The 14,122-nt window shown below is 50.2% G+C and overlaps 1 protein-coding gene and 1 long non-coding RNA gene across 5 annotated transcripts; both read left to right on the top strand.

Moving 5' to 3' along the window:
* Positions 1-1,951: 1,951 nt before the first annotated feature.
* ZNF304 (zinc finger protein 304) lies at positions 1,952-13,894 on the top strand. Of its 4 annotated transcripts, none has more exons than XM_081118633.1 (3): positions 1,952-2,057; positions 2,880-3,006; positions 11,538-13,894. In XM_081118633.1, exons 1-3 carry the CDS (start codon positions 2,043-2,045, stop codon positions 13,346-13,348), a joined length of 1,953 nt encoding a protein of 650 aa, XP_080974759.1. In that variant the 5' UTR covers positions 1,952-2,042; the 3' UTR covers positions 13,349-13,894. The 4 variants fall into 4 exon arrangements, with proteins under 4 accessions (XP_080974759.1, XP_080974758.1, XP_080974760.1 ...); XM_081118632.1 differs by lacking the exons at positions 1,952-2,057; positions 2,880-3,006 and adding exons at positions 8,606-9,004; positions 10,384-10,510; XM_081118634.1 differs by lacking the exons at positions 1,952-2,057; positions 2,880-3,006 and adding exons at positions 8,855-9,004; positions 10,389-10,510.
* On the top strand, positions 3,950-7,566 carry LOC308547807. The gene is made up of 2 exons (XR_013997553.1): positions 3,950-3,993; positions 5,994-7,566. It is a non-coding gene; the product is annotated as an uncharacterized lncRNA (long non-coding RNA).
* Positions 13,895-14,122: the final 228 nt, after the last annotated feature.

Below are 14,122 nucleotides of genomic sequence, written 5' to 3'. Positions count from 1 at the left end.
TATTGGGTATACATGGAGATTATTTTGTACTGATAGTTTCCTTGTGGTAAGGAACAGTATTTGAACCTGATGTGAAGGACAGCAGGCCCTAGAAATTGTTAACAGTGAGATGAGCTCAGTAATTACAGAGGTTTTGAGTTGGGTGACAGTGTAGAATGCATAGGGGAAATAATAAAATATAAATCTGGCAAGCATATTGATGGGTTATGACAAAGTGGCTGGATGCTTACCAATCTCATTTTCTCTTTCTGGACACCAGTTAGGACAGTGTCCGAGCTTTCCTTACACTTAAATTGGGACCATGTGAATGAGCTGCAGACAATCGAATGTTGGCAGAAATAACTGTGAAATTGTGTCTTAATTGTTCTTGCATTTGTGTGCCATTCCGGGGGTATCCTCAGTGGTTCCAGATTTTACATCTCCCCAGGATTTAGTGCTTTCTTGGGGGCGGCAGGTTGAGGTGATGGATGGATGGTGACAGTGTTTTAATGAGGACAGGGCTTGATGACCTGAAGCCTTAGCTGGGCCATCTCATGATCACATATTTGTACCTATGTCTTGAGCGTCAGAAGGGGAGGGTAGCAGGGGGAGAGGAAGGTCCTGGTTGCTGTGAACTAGATAACATCCCATGTGACAAACTTGAAACCGTGTCAACTCCACTCCACTTAGGCCATAGGACAGTTAATCCTTATGTTCCCAAGATCCAACTGTGTGGCCTGCAGTAATGCATCTCTTGGGCAACCCTGCTGCTCCACTGTTTAAGAAATAACTAAAGCCAAAAAGTACAAACGTGTGCTTTTATGTGAAACTTAAAACCTATGAGGCTTCTTGCTGAGGCAGGGAGTTGTATTTTTTTCCTGATAAATAACGCCAAGGATTCTGTAAACCAAGCATCCCGGATTTCACCTCCCACAGAAGTGTACATGAAAGTATTGTGATGTTAACGCTAATGTCAGTAATACTAATACAGTCATCTCCCCCTTATCCACGGGGGACACTGCCACGACCCCCATTGGACGTCTGAAATCGAGGGTAGCATTAGACCCCTATATGTGTTTTTTCATATATATATGGGGTGGATATACCGGACAAAAAGATGATTCATGTACCGGTTGAGCTGGAGCAAGACAGTGCGAGGTTTACCGAGCCATTTAATATATGAATTATTTCTGGACTTTTCCATGTAACATTTTCGGACCCTGGATGACCGCGACTAACGAAGTGCGGAGGGCAAAGTCATCCACAAGGGGCACTAACGTGGTCACCGACGGAGCTCCTGAGGTGGCCCGTCTTGCGTGGGTTCCCGGGAGGACCCTAGTAGTTCCCGCTGCCGCCGGCAGCGCCCCCGCCGCGGTTCCCAGACGCGGGAGCGCCTTCGGCCTCCTGCCCGCGCCGCCGCCCCCACCGGGTCGCACTCACCCCCGGGCCCGCGCTCCCGACAGCTCCCGGGCCCGCGGCTGCCCATCCGAGGGCGGCCCCCGCCTCCACGTCCACGGACACTCGCGCCTTTCGAAGAGAAAGCGAAACCCCGCCCCTGTGTTTGGAAACCCCGGTCTGCACTTCCGGTCACTTCCGCCGCACCGCGGGCGGGTTGCCATGGAGAAGAACTGCGCATGCGCTCAGAAGGGAACTAGCCGCACCGAGAGGCGGATGTTTCGCGCGTCCGCCTACCGCTGGGCCAATGACAGCTCGGGAGGGGGCGTTTCCTGCGTGCGGGGCGGGACTTCCTGCCCGTTTCTGCGGAACTTCCTTCCGCGCTCAGTTGCTGGTTGGGCCAGGACCACGTGGCCCCGGGCGCCGCGCGTGGGCGCCCCGCTGGGGCCGAGCCGGGGAAGGGTGACGTGGCCCGCAGTCCCCGCGCCGCTGCGGTTGCGACACCCCGCTCTGGCCCGGTCTCCCCAACCGCCGAAGGCTGCGGACTGGGCCTCGGGAGCGTTGGACGCCGTTTGAGAGCAACACGCAGGAGGCGCGCCCGCCCGAGTCGCCTGCCTCGCAGGGCCCCTCGCAGCCCACCTGGCCCCGTGGGCGGGGCGGCAGCGCTGATGAATTCCGTGCAGGTTAGCGGAGGGCCCCTCGGGGTCCCGCCCTGTCACAGCGCTGTGGTCTCCGCTCCTCCTCGCGCTGCTGGTGGTGCCCCGGGTCCGCCTTCCCTTCCGGTCCTCGGTCCTGGAGCCCCCTGAGGGGTCCCGTCGGCCCAGGGTCCTGAGTCTAGGCCGCGGATTGTGCGGATGAAATGACGTCGGGAAGGGTGTCCCGCCTCGGGACCAGGCATGTGCAGAGTCTGGGAGGCAGATTGAGTTGGGAGTGATGCCTCCGTCGTGTCTCATGGTTAACTTACAGCGGGCGGGAGTCAGGACTGCAGTGGCCGCCCGAGGAGCTAAGCTTCCCCTTCTGAAGGTCTGAAGCAGAGGACCGGGGCAATTTAACACATTTTATTCAGCGGGTTCCCTCTGCTTGCGGAGTGGAGACTGTGGAAGTGAGGCAGGAGGGAGGGAGCCTAGGGAGGAGTGTGATCTGACAGCCTTAAGGCCCTAGTACTGGAAGTTACCGCAGAAGGCTGGGCCCAAGTTTGGAGGTGTTTGGGAGGCCTGGGTCTGGACACCACCAGAGAACTGGCTGGCTGGGAGTGTTGGGGGCCCTTCCTCCCAGACCCATAGTTTACCTAGTAGCTAACTGCTCACCTGCCTGCTCCTGCTCTGGGCTGGACCAGTGACCAGAAAGATGTGAAGAGACAGCAGGCACCGGTGATGCCAACACTTGGTATCTCCTCTGAGTAGGGAGGCTGGGGAGGGCAGGGACCCAGGGGTGCTTGTGTGAGCCGTGAGATCTGGATAGAGATGCTGTGCTACCTGTGGGCTCTACTGTCCCCATCACGGCAGGGCAGTGTGACCTTCGAGGACGTATTCGTGTACTTCTCCCGTGAGGAATGGGGTCTCCTTGATGAAGCTCAGAGATGCCTGTACCGTGATGTGATGCTGGAGAACTTTGCACTTGTGTCCTCACTGGGTAAGTCCCTGGGTTAGTTATCTGTTTCTACATGGCAACTTACCCAAAGCTTAGTACACTGAAAACACATTTATTATCTCTCAGTTTCTGTGGGTCAAGAATCGGGCATATCTTACTTGGGTAACTGTAGCTCAAAGTCTTTTGTGACCTTGCTGTCACACTGTCCAGGGCTGATGTCTCACCTCAAGGCTCAACTGGAGGTGAATCTCCTTTCAAGGTCGTACACACTAATAGCACCACCTCCCCATCTTCCAGAGCAGCCCCAACATTTGTCTCACGCTTTGAAATGAAGGATTTGGGTCATGACTCTTGCTGTCTGCTCAGCAGATCCCAGATGACCTGGCTACACCTTGGGGGTGTGACTAAATCCCTGGTTTCTCTAATCCTAGATTCTGCTCCCTTCCCTCTAACTGACATTTCCTGGGGCCTACCTGTTCCAGGAATTGTAAGCCTTTACATGATCAACCACTCCGTATGAAGAGCAGTGTGTTGTTCCTATAAGAACTCCTTCTAAGATTCATTTTATAATTTTTTTTTTTTTACAAAGATTTGATGTACATTTATTCCTAACACGTGGAATGTATAGTATAAAGATTTCATAGTGAGTAAATGTTATTAAGCCAAAAAAGGAATTTACATCAAGGTATAGCTACATTGTTTGAAATATAAACATGCAGATTTTATCACTGAAAAAACCTCAGTTCTGTTTTTTCATCAGGAACTTCAACTGAACCTAAAACTTTTTCACACCTCAATTAGAAAGAAAACAAAACACCTTTTTATAATAAATATTTAATTTTCTTCTCTGTGGTGAGGGTTGCCCTGGGTCGCTGCTGGCCACTCACCAGCTCTTCTTTCCCCTTAGGACTTGCAGTTTCCAGGTCCCATGTGGTTAACCACATGGAGTCGGAGGAGAGCGCAGGGTTCCTGAGAAGGTAGACACATCTCCCGGCGCAGCAAAGAAGACCAGAAGGAGGCCTGGCCCTGGTGAGAAGCTGTGGGAATCAGTTGCCCCTCATACACACCCTAATCAGGGATTAAGCCCGCAACCTCGGTGTGTACCCTGAATGGGAACCAAACCTGTAACTTTTTGGTGTACGGGACAGTGCTTCAACTGAGCCATCCTGCTGAGGCTCCTTCCCTGTTTTGGATGCTTTGCACACTTGTCATTTCTACCCTGACCTCAGGTACCTGTTAGTCCCCCACCCTTCCAGTCCTCTGTCTCAGCTGTTCTTCTCTTGGTACTCAGTGCAGTGTTTTGTTTAATGTGTCAGTTGTACACATACGCTTAAATTTTCCTTGAAGACTAAGTATTCAGTTCCAGCCAGATTTTTGTAGCCCTGGACAAAACCTTTGGCACAGCACTCAGCTGTCACAAGGAACCAAGTTCTTGTTGGGAGACTATGTTTCTCCTTTTTACACTGTTTCCATTCTTGTATCCTCTCCTCTGTGGCATCTCCTTCATTCCGTGACCTTTTGAGTCCCACAGCTCTTCCTCATCCTGATTCTAGCTCCCGTGTTCTGCCCACAGTCCTGTGGACTAGTCCCTGGTTGTATCAGACCACATTTGTTATGGGATGTCACTTGTCACCCATTAATCATACACTTCACCAGCATTTATCTTCCTCCAGATTGCTGGCATGGAGTGGAGGATGAGGCTCCATGTTCTGAGCAGGGTGTTTCTGTAAGAGTGTCACAGATGAGAGCTCCAAGGTGGGGTCCTTCCCGACAAAAGTCTCACTCCTGTGACATGTGTGGTCTAGTCTTGAATGACATCATTGCACCTGGCTGAGCCACAGGGCATACCATCTGGGCAGCGACCATACAGCAACATGTGAGTCACATAAGGGAGACTTCTGGTTCAGTGTAAACCTTGATCAGAGGTAGAAGCAGCAGTGTGAAGAGAAACTCTTTTGAAGGGAAAAGGCCAGGACTTGTTTGTGAAGAGCTGCAGGTCCCATGTGTTAGAGAAAGCCTTCGCTTGCAGGGAGTGTCAGAAGAACTTCTGGAACAGCTCTGGGCTTGTCTAGCACCAGGCCCCTCACAGTGTGGGAAGCCTTCCTGGGCTAGTATCTGTAATGGGTCTGTGTATATCAGATTCCTGTTATGCAAGAAAGCATAACCTGAGATGATAAAGCCTTCCTTTTCTCAGCCACCGCTGTAGAAGGGAGCCTCACTCCAGAGTCAGTTCACTTGGGGAGTCTCACAGGACTCCCAATGGGGGTGAGCCAGGGAACAGTGAGAGCCATCAGAAATGCAGGAAATCCGGTGACAGTTTCCCACAAGGAGAGTATCCCTGCAAAGATGAGCTCTGCACACAATGGTGTGGAGACAGATGATAATCTGTACTGGAGAGTTTTACAGGAATAAGTCTCCAGGACATGCTTTCCATGAACAGAACTCACATGGACAGGTAACACTTCCATGGTCTACACAGGGAAGGATCTCCACAAGTGGAAGGAACGTGGGGAACATCTTAAGAAACGGTGTGTTATGCCATCAGCAGGTCATACATTACAGTCCTGTGACTGCAATGACTGTGAGAAAGCCTTGCTCATGATGGCAGAGCTCTGTCAGCACATGAGGATTTGTACCCAGCAAGGCCATGTGAGTACTTCCAGGGGAGGAAAGCCGGCAACCTCAGTCAGACCTTATGCAGCACCAGCAGGTTCACACTGGGGAGAAGCCCCAGGAATGCCAAGCATTTGAAAGAGTTTTAACAGTTCTGCTTTTGTCCAAAATACTATTTGCCACTCTAGACAAATTCTGTTTGAGTGCAGAATATGTGGGTGAGCCTTTTTGACAGCTGTTTTTTTTACTCATCACATGAGAGTTCTCATGGAGAGAAGCCCTGAGTGCAATGAATGTGGGAAGGCCTTCACTTTTTTGTGTTTTTTGTGGGGGGAGGTAACAGGATCCACACTGGGAAAACCCTTTCGTGTAAAGAATGTTGGAGAGCCTTTTGTGACAGTTCTTCCCTAACTCAGCATATGAGGAGTCACACGTGGGAGAAACCCTGCCAATATGGTGAATGTGGACCTGCCGTCAGCTTTCATTCGTCCCTCACCCAGCTTCGAAGTATTCACATTGGGGAGAAACCCTATGAGTGGAAGAGATGTGGGGAAGCCTTTTGCAAGTGGATTTAACTCAGTCAGTTTCAGAGAACTCATACTGGGGAAAAACCTTTTAAATGTAACTCCCAAGGAAAATCTTTTGACCAGAAGAAATGTCTTACTCAACATCTGGGAAATTTTACCTGAGAGAAACTCCATAAGTGTCATCACTGGGAGAAAATCTGAGGCCAGTGATCACTTAATGTCGTGGAAATTGAACCAGTATAGGACCTTGTTCTGCATCTGAGAATTTGTGAAGGAGAAACACCAGTGGTTATTGTGCAATTGCAGAAACCTTCAGCTGTAGCTCTACCCTTAGCACTGAAAAGCAATCACAAGAATATTTAAAAAACAGACGAGTAGGAAGAAAAGTAGATGTAACAATAAAGAATTGGCATCTGTGGCTTCTTTTCGGTTTCCCTGACAAACCTGTGACAACTTGCTCTTGGTTGATTTTGTTGGATGGTGGGGAGCAGCAGGGTTTGAGATACAATGGCCTTGTCCCCATCACCTGACTTAATGTACATGCTCTGCCATCCTTGTTAGGAGCGCTGCTCACTTGAGAACAGCTCTGCAAATATTTATTCAAATCCTTTGTTGCAAAACATTATCTCAACCATTGAGGAGCGTAAGTCTAAAAATGTGAAGACTTCATTTATGAAGCACTTAAAACTTAAATGAGAGTACTAAAAAATTGTTACCTAAAAGTATTTTGTATCTAAGAAAGATAAGTACTCCCCTATGAATGGGTATGTTTTACTGTACCACTTAAGAACATTCAAGGACTCAGATTAATTTATTATATATTGTTTTTGAGATATAATTGACATATAATATTTCATAAGTTTAAGGTGTAAAATATATTGACCTGATACATTCATGTTCCACAGTGATTGCTATTGTGGCATTAGCTAACACCTCTCGGTTCTCAGATTTGTCACTTCTAGTGGTGGGAACAGATAGGATCTAGTCTCTTACCAGGTTTGATGTTTATAATATAATTGTAACCTCTTTACTGTGTATTAGATCTCCAAGGACTATTTACCTACCAGCTGCAAGAATGTATCCTTAACAATCGCTCCCATTCCCCCACCTACCAGCCTTTGGTAACCACCATTCCACTCCTTGGTTTTTCAAATCTGGTTTGTTTTTGTTCTGGTTTTTTGTTTTGTTTTTTTCCAGATTCCACATATAAGGGATATCATACGGTATTTGTCTTTCTCTGCCTGACTTATCTCAGCATAATGTCCTCAAAGTCCATCCATGTTTCGCATATGACAGGATTTCCTCCTTTCTTGTGGATGAATAATACTCCATTGTGTGTGTATGTGTATATCACATCTTCTTTTATCCATTTGTCCATTGGTGGCACTTAGGTTGTCTCCATATCTTGGCTGTTGTGAACAATGCTATAATAAACATGGGCGTGCATATATCTCTTCAACAACCTGTTTTCATTTCCTTTGTCTATATACCCAGAAGTGGAATCACTGGATCGTCAGGTAGCTCTATTTTTAATTTTTTGAAAAACCTCCATACTGTTCTCCAAAGTAATGGGACCAGTTTATAATCCCACTAACAGTGGCGGGGTTCCCTTTTTTGCACTTTCTTGTCAACACTATTATCTACCTGATGGTAGTTCATCAATGGTGTGAACTCATTGTGGTTTTGATTTGCATTTCCCTGATTCGTGATGTTGAGTACCTTTTCACGTACCTGTTGGCTCTTTGGAAAAATGTCTCTTTAGTTCTTTTGCCCACTTTATTTTTTCTTGATTGGCACATTCATTAAGAATATGGACTAATGGTCTTGTGCTTAATTCGTTGATTCCTTTAATGTTACTACTATACAAAGGCCCCACAAGCAAGGTGTACTCACTGTTCCATTTAGTCCAGCTGGTGTGCTCGGGTTGAGCCCCCACCCAGGAACCAAGAGGTGACAGTTCAATTTCGGGTCAGGGCATGTGCCCCGACTGTGGGCTCCATCCCCTGTAGGGGGTGTGCAAGAGGCAGCCCAAGGATTAGGTTTCTCTTTCCTCCAAGTTTCCCTTTCCCTTCCTCTCTTTCCAAATATCAACAAATAACATTAAAAAACAACGCCTCAAGGCACCAATTAATCCGGTGTGTCACACCTTTAAAAAAATGATAAATAGCCCCCAAGAGAGGTGAAGCACCCCTTCCAGGATCAAAGAAGGGGTCACCTGCTGGAGTAGGTGTCCCCCGCGGCCACGGAAATGTGGGCGCGTCCCCTCTGAGACGCTCTGTCCCCCCAGGACCTAGCTCCCCACCTTCCCCGACTCCCGTCCTTCGGCCGCTGTCACCAGAACCTCGAAGGCGCCCTTTGCCCCAGTTGTGTGCAGCGCATAAACTACATTACCCAGAAGTCTGTGCCCAGCGCGTCCGGCGGTGTCCTGGCAGCCCCGGAAACGCGTTTCCTGCGCCCGTCAGGCGGAGGCGGGGCTTCCGGCGCCGTGACGTGTTTAGCCCGCGCCGGCCTGTCAGGCGTTCGTCGTGGCCGCTGAGGCTCCGAGCTCGGGGCGGCGTCCGCTCGCCACGCGAATCGTGGGCACCAAGACGGGAAGGACGGAGAAGGGGCCAGGGCGTCCCTCCGCGCCTTTGGGACGCGCCATGGTCCGGGTCGGGGGGCGGGCGGCCCTGCGCCGAGGCGTCCGCGGGGGCTGCGCCCTTCCCGAGGCCTTGGCGCCCGCGCCCCGTCCCGGTCTGTCCCCGGAGGCGGCTCCCTGAGCCCTCTGCGCGTCTTTACGGGGGGCTTCGGGGGACGGGCTCGCCCTGCGACACTCGGCCCGAGGGCTGGGGTTCCGGCTGACCCCCCCGGGTCGGCTGTCGGGATCGATGGCGGCCCCGGCGCTGATGGACCTGGCTGGGGTGAGTGGGGGGCCCCCCGAACCCTCAGCGACTCCGATCTCGGGGCTGGTGTGTTCCAGGACCTTCATCACCTCCCGCTAAAGGCCATGGAGCCAGGGAGGCAGCCTGCGGAGCCGGGCCTCTGTTCTGGCGCTGGTGGGAGCCATGGAAGGCTTGGAACAGAGGAGGGAGGTGACCTGACTCCGGTGTTATAGGCTCCCTTTGGCTGCTGTCTAGTTGAGGTCAGATCGAGGACATGAGGAAGGAGCTACTGCAATATTCCACGCGAGTGTTAGTGGTGGCTGGCCCCCAGCAGTGGCTGAGGATGTGAGAGAAGTTAGTGGGTTTTGTATCTGTTTTTTAAGTAGGATGGCTGGACTTAAAAAAAATTTGAGAAACATTGATTTGTTGTTCCACTTATTTGTGCATTTGTTGGTTGATTCCTGTATGTCCCTGACTGGGGATCGGACCTGCAGCCTTGGTGTATCAGGACAATACTCTAACCAACTGAGCTACCGGCCAGGGCTGACTAGATTTTTCTGATGTGAAGGGTAAATGAGAGAAAGGGAAGAGTCATGCATGACCCCAAGGGTTTTTTGCTTTAGCAGGTAGGATGGTGGAAGTGCCATCAACTGAGAGAGAGGTTGGTCGCAGGAGTGTCAGTGCCTATATGGGGAGTTTCTTCCTGTTTAAGAAGTCCCAGGGACCCCTTAGTGGAGATATCAAGCTGGACATAGGATTTTAGCTCTGACTGAAGAAATTCAAAAGCCATGGTGTGGAGTGGGATGGAGCTGTGGGTTAAATTTAGGAGGGATTGTCTTCAGGTCATGGTGGCAATGCTGTTAATAACCAGAAAGTCACAGCTTGGGACTGAGGACTGGGTCTCCTGCTCAGGCACCTGGGTGGCAGTGGTGGCTGCCACAAAGACACAGGAACACTTCCTGGTCACTGTGCAGAGTGGGGGGGTGCCTTGGGGGTGCACTTGGTGTGGACCAGAAGGTTGTCTGAGGTGGTGGAAGGTGTTGCCAGATGTGAGGATGGTGAGGTTCAAACAATGGTGTACATGTTGGGAGGAGTGTGAACTGATGGCTGTGAGGTTGTGTTTGGGAGGCCTGGGTCTGGACTACATCAGAGAACTGACTGGCAGGGGAGTGTTGGGGGCCCTTCCTGCCAGACCCTTAGTTTACCTAGTAGGTAACTGCTCGCCTGCCTGCTCCTGCTCTGGGCTGGACTCTGATCAGAGGAATGTGAAGAGACAGCAGGCACTGGTGATGCCAAGGCCTTGGATCTCTGAGCTGAGAGACTGGGGAAGACAGGGACCCAGGGGTGCTCAGGTGAGCAGTGAGACCTGGGGAGAGATGCTATACTGCCTGTTGGCTCAACTGTCCCCATCACGGCAGGATAGTGTGACCTTCGAGGACGTGTTCGTGTACTTCTCCTGGGAGGAGTGGGAGCTCCTTGAGGAGGCTCAGAGATGCCTGTACCGTGATGTGATGCTGGAGAACTTTGCACTTTTGTCCTCACTGGGTAAGTCCCCGTTTTAGTTATTTGTTAGTGCATGGCAAACTTCCCCCAAATTGAGTGCTTAAAACAGTGAACATTTATTGTCTCAGTCTTGGTGCATCAGGAGTCTGGTCACACACAGCTCACCTGGCTGTTTTTGGCTCAGGCGATCCCATGAGGTTTCAGTCTAGCTGTCAGCCAGAGCTGTGTGCTCTTTTGAAAGCCAGAATCAGGAATAATCCGCTTAGAGACTCCTCATGTCTTCATCTGCAAGATTCCATTTCTTGGGGCTTGTTGAACTGTATTAGCTCCGGTGGAGACAGGCAGAAAGATCCGGGTGCCTGTCAGGGCAGACCTGACTGCAGCCACCCTGAGAGAGGCCCAGAGAGGGAGGGCCTGGCCCTGCAGAACAGGAGCTGGGAGACAATGTCACGTTAGGGCTGTGTTCAACTTGTCCCTTCAGCCTGCTTTGTGTGTACCTGTGTTTTCTTGCCCATGCCATAGAGACATGCCAATCCTCCCTCTCCTCCACTCTTGGCACTGTGCCCACTTATTGTATCTTTTCCATCTTCCATCCCTTGGCCATTTCCCCTTCTCTGGCCTCTGTGTCTCACTTATTCTCTGCTCCCTCTACTGTGCTCTGCAGCCTTGGCCACCTCAGTGTGTCATAAGATGTGCACAAATCCTTAAATAGTCCTTAAGAACCAGGGACTTCCTTGTAGTCAGAGTTTCCTGGACCTGGACACAGCCTTTTGCACAGAGCACACCAGACACCAGCAGCCAAGGCCCTGCTGACACTCCTTTGTAAAGGAGTGAGTTGGAGACCTCGCTTCTCCTCCCTGTACTGTACCCCATCGTTGTGTCTTTACCCGTCATTGGGGCTCCTCCATTCTTTGACCTTTTGATGCCCCAGGATGACAATGGGCGCTTCCTTACCCCCCTCCTGGCTCCCTTGTCCTGCCAAACAGCCAGTGGGCTCATTCCTTGGTGTGTGACACGGGTATGTGATGGGGGCTGCTGCTGCACTTCTCCAACTTTTCTTTGCTTTCAGGTTGCTGGTGTGATGGCGACCACGAGGCAGCCCCTTCTGAGCAGAGTGCTTCTGTAGAAGTGTCGCGGGTCAGGACACCTCAGTCAGGTCCATTTATCCAGAACACCCACCTGTGTGAGGTGTGTGACCCACTCTTGAAAGACATTTTGCCCCTTGCTGAGCACCAGGGATCATACTCCACGCAGGAACTGTACACATGTGGTCCATGTGGGAGAGTATTCTTGTGCAGTGCAATCTGTGACCAGCACCAGAAGCAGTATGGTGGAGAGAAACCCTTTGGTGGGGCCTCTTTTGTGAAGAGCTGTGCTGTCCACACGTTGGGGAGACACTTTCCTTGCAGGGAGGACGGGATAGACTTGCTGGACAGCTCTGACCTCTTCCAGCACCAGACCACTCACTGTGGGTTGAGTCCATGCAAGAAGACTGAGCTCATGGAGTCCTTTCCACTCAGCTCCAGCCTCAGGCACCAGCAGGGGAACCAGGATGCACTGATGCTTTTCAGTTGCAGTGAGGATGGGAAAGCCTTCCTGAATACCTTTACTCTGCTCGACAAGCAGATAACTCATACTGAAGTGAGACCCGTCAGATGCCTGCCATGTGGAAATACATCCAAGGAGAAATCAGCTCTTATTCACCACAGAAAAATTCACAGTGGAGAAGCAGCACATGTGTGTAAGGAGTGTGGGAAGGCATTCATTCACCTGTCCCACCTAAAAATGCACCAGAAATTTCACACCGGGAAAAGGCATTATACATGCAGCGAGTGTGGCAAGGCCTTCAGCCGCAAAGACACGCTTGTTCAGCACCGGAGGGTCCACACTGGAGAACGGTCTTATGACTGCAGCGAGTGTGGGAAAGCCTACAGCAGGAGCTCCCACCTTGTCCAGCACCAGAGAATCCACACTGGAGAGAGGCCTTACAAGTGTGGTGAATGTGGAAAAGCCTTCAGCCGCAAAGACACACTTGTCCAGCACCAGAGATTTCACACTGGGGAGAGGCCTTATGAGTGCAGTGAGTGTGGGAAGTTCTTTAGTCAAAGCTCCCACCTTATTGAGCACTGGAGGATTCACACTGGGGCAAGGCCCTACGAATGCATCGAATGTGGGAAATTCTTTAGCCATAACTCCAGCCTCATTAAACACCGGAGAGTCCACACAGGAGCCAGGTCCTACGTGTGCAGCAAATGTGGGAAGGCTTTCAGCTGCAAAGATACACTTGTCCAGCACCAGATAATCCACACTGGAGCAAGGCCATATGAGTGCAGTGAATGTGGGAAGGCCTTCAGCCGCAAAGACACACTAGTGCAGCACCAGAAAATCCACACGGGGGAGAGGCCTTACGAGTGCTGCGAGTGTGGGAAATTCTTTAGCCACAGTTCCAATCTTATTGTGCACCAGAGGATCCACACTGGAGCAAAGCCTTACGAGTGCAGTGAATGTGGGAAATGCTTCAGCCACAACTCGAGCCTCATCCTACACCAGAGGGTTCACACTGGAGCGAGGCCTTACGTGTGCAATGAGTGTGGAAAAGCCTACATTAGCAGCTCCCACCTTGTTCAACACAAGAAAGTACACACAGGAGCAAGGCCTTACGAGTGCAGTGAATGTGGGAAATTCTTTAGCCGCAACTCCAGCCTCATCCTGCACCAGAGGGTTCACACTGGAGAAAAGCCTTATGTGTGCAGCGAGTGCGGGAAAGCCTACAGCAGGAGTTCCCATCTGGTTCGGCACCAGAAAGTTCACGCTGGAGAAAGGCCTCATGGTCGTGACAGTTTTGGTGGACCTTTGGTGGCATCTCTTAAACTTGTTTAGCACCAGAAAGTTCACACTAGAGAAAGGCCTTATAAATTTAGAAAATGTGCTGTCTCCTTGTTCATGCTCAGGATTCACACCAGAGGAAAGCTGTATGAGTTTTGTGGTTCTGAGGGAGCCATCGGCCTGCCAGTAAACCATGTTTCAGCCAGCATGTGTACATACCTGAGAAACAGTCACTACAAATAAGACAATGAACGTGTCCAACAGTGACACAAGGGACTCCTTTAGAACCCTTTCCTCCCAATTCTTTCTAAAACCATTTCCCACAGTTCACAAGCAATAGCAAGCATTTTCAAGAATTTTATGTGATATACTTTCTGGGGAGTGGGGACTATAGCATTTTTCATTAACCGTGACTATTTTGAGATTAATCCGTCTTGTTACATGTATCAATAATTTGTTCATTTGTGTACCGTTGGCTATTCCATTGTATAAATATACTGCAGTTGTTTTCTGTTCATTCAGATGTTAGTGGATATTTGGGTTGTTTCCAATTTTTGGCTATTACAAATAAAGCTGCTGTGAAGATTTGTGGACATGTTATCATTGAATGACATTTCATTGTGTGGATGCACCACAGTTCATCCATTCACCTACTGAATGGCCAGGGCTATAGTTAGCATTTTTCTTTTCATTTAGTTCAAAATATTTATGCTTTAAAATTTTTTCTTGTAATTTTTCCTTTTACCTAGAGGATATTTGTCAGTATGTGGTTTTGCATAGGATCCTGGTCACTGACGAGCTGTCTTTTGGGGCCTGAACACTCATTGG

The sequence above is a fragment of the Miniopterus schreibersii genome, assembly GCF_964146895.1.
Source record: "Miniopterus schreibersii genome assembly, chromosome: 18".
Classification (NCBI taxonomy): domain Eukaryota; kingdom Metazoa; phylum Chordata; class Mammalia; order Chiroptera; family Miniopteridae; genus Miniopterus; species Miniopterus schreibersii.
This window is presented reverse-complemented; position numbering and strand designations above follow the sequence as displayed.